Source organism: Anarrhichthys ocellatus, unplaced genomic scaffold (assembly GCF_004355925.1).
Source record: "Anarrhichthys ocellatus isolate YVR2014 unplaced genomic scaffold, GSC_Weel_1.0 scaffold20, whole genome shotgun sequence".
NCBI classification, from domain to species: domain Eukaryota; kingdom Metazoa; phylum Chordata; class Actinopteri; order Perciformes; family Anarhichadidae; genus Anarrhichthys; species Anarrhichthys ocellatus.
The window spans coordinates 5596278-5605255 of record NW_022280050.1 but is presented as its reverse complement, the minus strand read 5'-3'; the positions used below and the strand labels follow the sequence as shown (position 1 = coordinate 5605255).

The window sequence follows — 8978 nt, the reverse complement described above, 5'->3', positions numbered from 1 at the left end:
TATAAGTAATAATTATTTTCGTGAAGTTGGGTGGGTAAGTTGACTGCGAGCAGGACATTCACCTCGAGTCTGATACCACCTGCTGGATGCGGACGGTATTGACTTTGAATAAAGTGCATAGTGGGAAATCACAAATTTTTCAGAGTGGAAAACACCCAACGCATGTTTATATTGGTTTAGGGAATATATGACACGTCATGAGAACACTGTGAATTAAGTTAAAGTGAATCCGATCGAATAGGAGCTTGAATTGGTTCGTTTGGACGTGCTAAGAACTGTACAGAATCCTTACATGGTTAACTGCATCGTTTTTTGCATCGCATCGCAGAGCATGTATTGAGATGTAGAGTAAATTCATATAATAAATAATAAAAATAATAATAACGGAACCATTATACGTTTTGGACATAATTCTTTAAATATTTTAATAATGTTTTAATATTGATTTGTGTACCCTATATATAAAAATAATGACTGAATGAATATGTAGTACTGTACATTAATAAACACCTCAAATGGCCCTATATCCTCCTACAACTGTGTTATAAACAGTGTATCGAATACTCAGTACTGCATAGAATAATAATGCTTAACCAATGTCTGCTTGTGTATCTTGTTATTTTCATAAATGTATGTGTGGAGAAAGTGGGCCCACAAAGGCATTAAAATATCCACACATATAACAGCTGTCATATTTTTGATGGTGGTCTATGCAATATGAATACATTTTTTTATTAAAAAACTGACTGAAAACCAACAATAAATGTCCAAAAATTCTGAACTTGAGAAACAGTTCTTTATTACTTAACCTATTATATCTCGTTCTTTCCTTTTTCTCTAATCGTTTCCATCCCTGGACAAAGGGCCCTTTCTAATAGTCAGCTTTGCAGAAAAATCCTTTAATTCCTAATTTCCGTGTATGTGTCAAGACATATTTTGGCATCAACTGCCAAAGTACAACCGATTCCCCAAAAGTTAAGCACCTGTCAACAACTGCTGCAGTGTTACAATTATAGGCTACGTCAAAAGTCAGTATGTATATTACACATCTGCTGATTAACATCACACACAATGCACAGGTTTCACTTGTTAAATTGTGATTTATGAGGGAGGAGTCCTTGTCAAAGGGGTAGGGCACAGTTTACATTTTTCATAGGGACTATTTCTTCAGTTTAAAGTGTTCTGTTGGTGATGATTCTCCAGAGTAGCAATGGCATGGTTTCTGAAAATATGTTTTAAATGTAAATTTTAATGCAACACACTAAATTCCAATGAACTATCTACATCCAGCTTCTTGAAGCACTAAGTCCCAACAGAAAACATTACAAAAATCAAAAAACATGTTTTGCTTCGTTGAATTTATGGCCCATGAAACACATGGACAGTCATATCTGTGCATACAAATAGACACGTCTTTGCACTAAGGCAACCTCAGTATCTACAGTAACTTATATAAGTACAATAACTTGTGTTTTCATTATGAGGCTAACCATCTGTTGCCTTCATTTTATTTACATACACGACTTCATATGTTACATGCTTGTTGTAATGCCATACTGCAAGTATTGTTGCATCGAAGCCGAATAACTGAAAACTCCCAGCAGCTAATAATCCACTTGACACCTCAGAAGAAGAAAACAATTGAGATTCTCCACAGGAAACGACATTTGAACTTTTGCTGAAAATACAGATGTACTGACAGCTTTGACTGTGCTGAGCAAAAGAGTCTGCTCTGTGTTTGGTTAGACAGTGTAGGACAGTGTCTGAATGGTGCTGGTGCCAGGGTGCTTTTTGGACATCAGGGGGAGGAGCTCAGCTCTGCAGGGTTGCGGCACCATTTAACCCCAGATAATGGTCCTACGATCGACCAGTGACGCTGTTGAGATGTTTCAAGACTTCAGTTTTTTTTTTTTATATATGTATATATAAACTTTGCCTTGTTCAGCCACACCGCAATCATGTGAGAGTTAAACAGCGAGGAGACGTGGACAAAGAGGAACCAGCGAACAGCAGCAGGTGCTCAACATGGCTCAGGAGGTAAGTAATGCCATTGTTGTAGGACACGAACAGCAGGCGGACACTTTTTGTTGTTTCTAATTACTGCTCCGTTTTTATTATTTTCTAGCTAAACAATGAAGAAGGGTCCACATTGATTCCCCCACAAAAAGCTCCTGGAGAGCCAAGAAGTTCAATGATATCGGCGTCTTTTAATTTCATAAATTCCATAATAGGATCTGGAATAATAGGTAAATCCATATCACAATTCAAGTAGCCAATATTGCCTGCGAAACGTATAACTTGATTATGTACAATCGATTATATGAATACAAACTGTTGCTCTTACACTCTTAACCATGTTATTATTCAGTTAACTAATTGAACAGTATTTTTTTGTGCAACAAAGAGCAGCTTTCATTCTAGCCCTGCAGTGGTAAACCCTCCATATCATATGACTGGCGCATGTTGCCCCCCCCCCCCCCAATCTCCCCTTTAACTCTTTCATCCTCAAATAAATGCCTGAGTCATTATCGGGAAAAACAGAACAGCATCAGCATGGCATTTTAAAGACTTAGTATTGATTCTAACTGTAACACTGTTTTTGCTTTAAAATGCAAAACAACAAGTTAAACTCTTTAGTTGCAGTTCTGTATATGTTTATGTATATCTTTTTTGACCAGGTTTACCATATGCATTGAACCAGGCTGGACTCCCCTTTGGCCTTCTGCTGTTGGTAGTTGTTGGGTTCATCACAGGTGGGTTTATGAAAGGTGTCATTTTGAAAAAATATGGAGGCATGGATTTATTAAATGAGCAAACTATTAACACTATGTTTTGCATTTAATGACAGACTACACAATCATCTTACTAATTAAAGGAGGCAACCTGTCCGGGACAAACAGTTATCAGTCACTGGTGCACAGCACATTTGGTTTTCCTGGATTTCTGATTCTATCTGGGCTGCAGTTCCTTTATCCTTTCATTGGTGAGTTGTTTAATGTATAATCCAAATTTCAATATTACATAATGGAATAACACATTTTCTACACATTTTACGTGTAAGTTCCAGTGTGGTCTGACGAATAATAACGGTTTACTATTTAATCTATTTCTTTTCTATAACTGTAGACTTTGGGTTCAGTCTAAATAATACTGCAGACATGAATACTAAAATGATACTTCACCTCTGTTTTCTTCCTCAGCTATGATTAGCTACAACATCACAACTGGTGACACACTGACCAAAGTATTTCAGAGAATACCAGGAGGTATGCTGCATGTAGTGTATTCCCCCTTAGATAAAAGACAAACCACCTGCAGTAAATCCCACATTTCAACATATTCTGTGCATCTATAAGATTCAAGTATATGTTGTCACGTTTTGTGCTTACAGTTGGTCCAGATCACATACTTGCAGAGCGTCACATTGTGATCTTGCTATCAACCCTTGCATTCACACTGCCTCTCTCGCTTTATCGAAACATAGAGAAACTTGGGAAGGTAAGTTTGATTATTACACGGTTGTCAGTGTCATTTAGTGATTTTAAAGCTGCCTGTAAAACATCTGTGTGTGTTACCAGGTGTCCTTCTTGTCAATGGTGCTGACATTTACCATCCTCATCATTGTAATCATCAGAGCAGCTACCTTTGGACCCCAAATGTATGAATGCATATTCATACATTGATACAAATGCTTCCTGTGTGTGAACCACTGTTTTTTTTATGAATTCAAACTAAGATGCTATTATACAAACATAATCATATGTTTCTGTGTTCCTTGATGACTGAATGTGAATATCACTCTCTAGCCTCCCTACAGAGAATGCATGGGTATTTGCAAAGTGGAATGCATTTCAGGCAGTTGGTGTGATGTCTTTTGGTGAGTTTGTCTGCATGATGCCAATGACTGAACATCTTAGAATCTTTTTAGCTTCATGTTGTTACTGTTACATGTTGTAAGTATACAGAAACACGAGCCAAGATGGCTGCCAAACACATTTTTCTGTTAGAAACAAGTAAACGAAGGCTGATTATCCACAAAACCCAGAACGCATGCAGGATGAAAGGGGTCCTATCCCCTTACCTGGGAAAAGAGATCCAATGCACCACCACACACCTGAGAGAGGTCAGTACTTTAAACACCAGCACAGAAGGGGTGTGAAGCATTTAGCTCATTATGTTGGTTTCACAACCTGTAAATTCACTTTATGGTTAAAATCCTGTTTCCAGCTGCTTTCCGGAGCTCTGATCAAACCGATGCTACCACATGGTCAGAACCAAAGGCCCTACGATACACAATCTCACCCATTCAGCATAAGGCCTGTTATCATCTCCTTTTGAATGAGACTATGTCCATAAGTGAGTGAGTCTAGTCCACCAAGGCCTTTACACACATTGTGGTGAAAATGTTGGCCTTGAATCAAGTGGCTTGGCAATAATGGCTACTACTGCTACAAAGGAAGTCATTTAGATGGGGAATACAGTGCTGTGTAACTTGAACTAAGACAGGCGTTGTTGGCAGACTCTCAGTCTTAAAAGGGATGGATACGATCAGCTCACCATCAAATCCATTCTGCAGAGAGGAAAGAGGCCCTCTTGGTTCAGACAAGGTACCAAGTTAACTAGAGTTTAAAGTTCAAGCTAAAGAGGAAAACACTTCAAAGTGTTGTTATGAGCAATACTTTTGAGTGTTGTTATTATGTGTTAATGGTATGTCTATGTTCTGCCCCTGTGTGTCTCTTTAGCCTTTGTATGCCACCACAACAGCTTTCTCATCTATGGTTCTCTGGAGCAGCCCACGCTAGCTAACTGGTCTCTGGTCACCCACGTGTCTGTAGGCTCTGCGTTAATAATCAGCGCTGCGTTCGCCGTTGCTGGCTATACCACCTTCACCGGCTACACACAAGGTAGCGATATTAGAAATAGCAAACTACACGACTCTACGGTTATTTCTTTTTAATATCACCATTGTATGTTTATGATCTTATATTTCCACCTTGTTTTTAGGAGACGTATTTGAGAACTACTGCAGAAATGATAACCTGGCAACATTTGGTCGCTTCTGTTTTGGCCTTAGCATTATGACCACATTTCCACTGGAGTGTTTTGTTACACGTGAGGTAAGTGATCCTTTCTCGTACTCCAACCTAAGAATTTAACAGTTAAACGTTTACATATGTGAGGGAAAGTGGTATTCTGAGGGTTTGAGCCAGAGGCGTGGCTTTGTGACTAAATGAACAAAAGGAAAGCTTGCCACTTCACTCCCAATTGCTCTTGCAGAGCTGCTCAGTGGGTACAACCAATGTCAGCTGTAGAGGCTTGTCCCCAGGTCCTCCCAAGGCATCTGAAACAATGTGTGCATTACAACTCGCTCTCTCTTGTTTATCTTCTCAGGTGTTATCCAAGGTCTTTTACAGTCGGGATCTTTCAAAATTGGAACATGTGGCAATAACGTTTCTCATAGTTGCAGTTTGCGCATCCATATCTTTGGCCTATGATTGTCTGGGAGTTGTTTTGGAGCTGAATGTGAGTGATATAAACTCAGCCATCTGCATTTTCATTTTGGTTAGTGTGTATGAGGTGTTGAATTTGACCTTAATGGTGTTCTCTTCTACCATCCAGGGTGTTCTGAGCGCCACGCCTCTGATCTTCATCATTCCATCTGCGTGCTTCCTCAAACTCTCCCCCGGCCGCTGGTTCCGGGGTGAAAACCTAATACCCACCAGCTTGATATTAATTGGCTTGTTTGTTATGATCACCGGTTTGACCATGACGGGCCTCTACCCTCAGGCTTGCTCACACGGCGCAGAGATGTTTTACTGTGCAGATGCCAATGTTTCTGGCACTGTACCACCTGCATGAAATCCAACAAATATTTGATTCTCTTAAACCTTTTTTAAACAGCACTTAAGAGACAAAATGTGGACAAGCTTGTCCGCAAACCTATGTGTACTTGAACTGGGGCTCTTTTTCATGGTTTGGGCTGTGGTCTCCTTAGTTCCAATTAAGGGACATCTTAAAAGGGACATATCATGTTCATTTTCAGGTTCATATTGTATTTTGGGTTTCTACTAGAACATCATTACAACATTATTTTCTCATACTATCTGTTTCAATATCCCTGAATACGCTCTGTTTTAGCGCCTGTCTCTTCAAGATGTGACTTATGGTATACATGGCATGTGACATAGAAAGGGGAGCCAAACCTGAATGGCTTGTTGAATAACATGTTTTCTGATCTAGGCAGCCCACAAAAAACAGACTGGGCTGTCATATTTCACAGTTTGTGAGTCTGCGCTCCTGATACCCAAATGTATGTGCTCAAGTACTGAAAATGTGACTTTTTCATGATATGTTTCCTTTAATGTTACACCATGCAATGATATTTTAGAAAAAAGCACATTTCCAACTTTTGAGAAACAGCTTGGGGAAGATCCTTTCCTCTGTCAACATTGCCCCTGTGCACAAAGCAGGTCCATAAAGAAATGTGTTATTGCGTTTGATGTGGAAGTACTTGACTGACTTGCACAGAGCCCTGAGCTCAACCCTATTAACACCTGTAAGATGAACTGGAACGTCTACTGTGAACCAGGTGTTATAGCCCAACAAAAGTACCAGACTTCACTAATGTTCTTGTGGCTAAATACAAGCACATGATATTATTGCCTACCCATCTACCTAGTAGTACACCCACCTCATCAACGACCACTACGGCACTCCTTATATGATATTATCGGAGCATTTTAATACTCATGGGTTTGAACTGTTCAATGAGTGTTCTATGAGTGTAATGTTAAGGTTTCTACATACTTTTGATGAGATATTATACATGGATGTATTTAATTTGTTGTTTTTCTTTTTAACTTAATTGTCTGTTTTGATATTCATGATTCAGAATTATTTGTATCACGCTGAAGGGGAAATAGTCGTTTCCTTATTCAGCCACACGATGTCGCTTTATACAATAAAAAACGTCGATTAAAAGGAAGTGCAAAACAACAACGGTGATATGTTTTGATACAGCGTATTTCAAACCGTATGAAAGAGGGGCTTTGCCTGTGTTGTTTTTCAAGATTTTGTTGGGTTGTTGCTTTGACTGTTCTTGCTGAAGCTGGGCTGGATAACGTTATGGCCAGCGCTTCATCGGGATCCTGGAGGGAAGGTAAACTGGATCTGAGAGACGCCCCACTTTTACAGCTCAATGTTGCGATGGAGTCTTTTGGATGTGCAGAGAAAAGTTGGCAGAGTGTCGGGGGCAAAATGCTTTAGATATGGCAGACTTTGTAGTTTAAAAGGAGGGGGGGCATATTTAACCACACCGGAGTGGTTTGCGTAAAACGCGCAAAAAAAACGGAACTCCAGAGCGGAGTAATGGATCATTTATCGAAACAAAATCGGTTTGTTGTGGAATTCAACTCATTGTTTTCTATGTAAAGACTTATGGAAGTTGACAACTGCGTCGAAAACCAACAACGTCCATGGTAAGACATGATAGATGTATTCGGTGAAACGTATTTCCAGTAGAAAAGAAGGAAAAACGGTTCATATGACTAAAAAACTGATGACCTCATGTGGGATTCGCCCATATTTCAGTATTTGCCAGTTTGCATCACTTGAAAGCAGCAGGTTAGAGTAGCCTTTATAACATTTAGTATGTGAACCGTTGAATGAATTGTGGCTTTTGTTTGTGTTTGACTAGTCGGAGCGATTTTGTTAAACCAATGAGTTTAGTCATGGATGATCATGGATCCCATCCCCATCCACGGAGCTCTGGTCTGAGGTATGTAGATTACCAGCTGTCAACTATGTGTTTTATTTGTCAATGACAGAGAAACCCCCGTTAGACCTACTCGGAACATGTGTGTCCAGTAGCCTTTTTTTACTGAACATTTTAGAAAAAAAATCATAGTTTATCTTTATTTGAGCCACACCTCCATGGTCCTAAAAGTATTGTTTGGGAAATATAATTATAAAACAGCTAAAGTATGAAAAATAGTAACAAAGGCCTTGTTGTTTTTCATTGTGCACCAATAAAATGACACCAGAATATAACGTTCTTCCACCGATGACGCTCTGTGGCGCTGGTCACGATAATTGCTTGCAGGCAACCAGCTTTTTTTTCTGACCTATCTGTGAAAGGTATAAGTATAATGCCAACCATGTAAAATAATGCAACTTTCAAATAGCGTTCTTCTCACTCAGTACATCTCTGTGAAATCACAGTTGTTGCAGACGTTTCAACCTTTGAACTCTCCTCATTTCCTGCTCTCAGGGTTTTACTGAGAAATTGCCTTGACCATATGTAGAGGTCATGGGAAGTATTTTGCAGGCAAAACATTCTGACTCTGTGATGAGCCTGTTGATCGTTTTTTCTTGTGGAAATCATGCGTACGCTGGGCTTGAAACTGATATTCTATAAAATACAGATTCGTCATCTCCAGTAGTCAGAGAAAATCACATTAAAAAGCTCTGAGTATATGACATGATGGAATCAGTTTTGGTTCAGGGACTCAGAGATGATGTCAGCTGCTTGAATTTCAGTGGATGGAATCATTAAAAAAAGGGGGGCTGTGAGTTTCCAGAGCTTTTTTACAGTCACCACTCACTCCTTTGGCATTAAATTAAAGATGAGACAAGAATTTGAACACATGACAGTTTCCAATCCAGTATTCCATGACGGCTATATGCAAAGTTTCCAGTCCTTTCCTGCATATCATAGTTTCCCGTTTGTAAAAATAGCATTCAGGCACATCATCATGTGCAGTTTACTTAGAAAAAAAAAAAAAACACTCCCTTGGTCTGACTAATAATCATATTTCATAAGCATTGTGTAATCTAGGAGCACAGCCACACTCCTTGGCAATGGAGAGCAGCAGACAACCTGAATCTCTCTGTGGTTTGACTATTATTTGCAAAAGTAAACCGCACTCTTCCATAAGTTGCTGGGGCACGGGGGGGGAGGGGGGGGGGGGGGGGGGGGG

The 8978-nt window shown here is 39.6% G+C and overlaps 2 protein-coding genes across 5 annotated transcripts in view; both read left to right on the top strand.

Annotated features, from left to right (window-relative positions):
* The first annotated feature begins 1989 nt into the window (after positions 1 to 1989).
* Positions 1990 to 4888, top strand: slc38a11 (solute carrier family 38 member 11). Its single transcript, XM_031858299.1, has 8 exons — positions 1990 to 2037; positions 2126 to 2246; positions 2679 to 2753; positions 2849 to 2983; positions 3201 to 3266; positions 3392 to 3498; positions 3579 to 3658; positions 4743 to 4888. Exons 1-8 carry the CDS (start codon positions 2026 to 2028, stop codon positions 4804 to 4806), a joined length of 660 nt encoding a protein of 219 aa, XP_031714159.1. The 5' UTR covers positions 1990 to 2025; the 3' UTR covers positions 4807 to 4888.
* Positions 4889 to 5900: 1012 nt separating this feature from the next.
* cobll1b (cordon-bleu WH2 repeat protein-like 1b) overlaps positions 5901 to 8978 on the top strand; it is a 21751-nt gene continuing 18673 nt past the window's right edge. For 2 of the 4 annotated variants that reach the window (XM_031858290.1, XM_031858289.1), the window contains exons 1-2: positions 7178 to 7478; positions 7697 to 7777. In XM_031858290.1, coding sequence (XP_031714150.1) covers positions 7438 to 7478; positions 7697 to 7777 — 122 coding nt within the window. In that variant the 5' untranslated portion in view covers positions 7178 to 7437. The other 2 variants (XM_031858292.1, XM_031858291.1) reach the window with 2 other exon arrangements.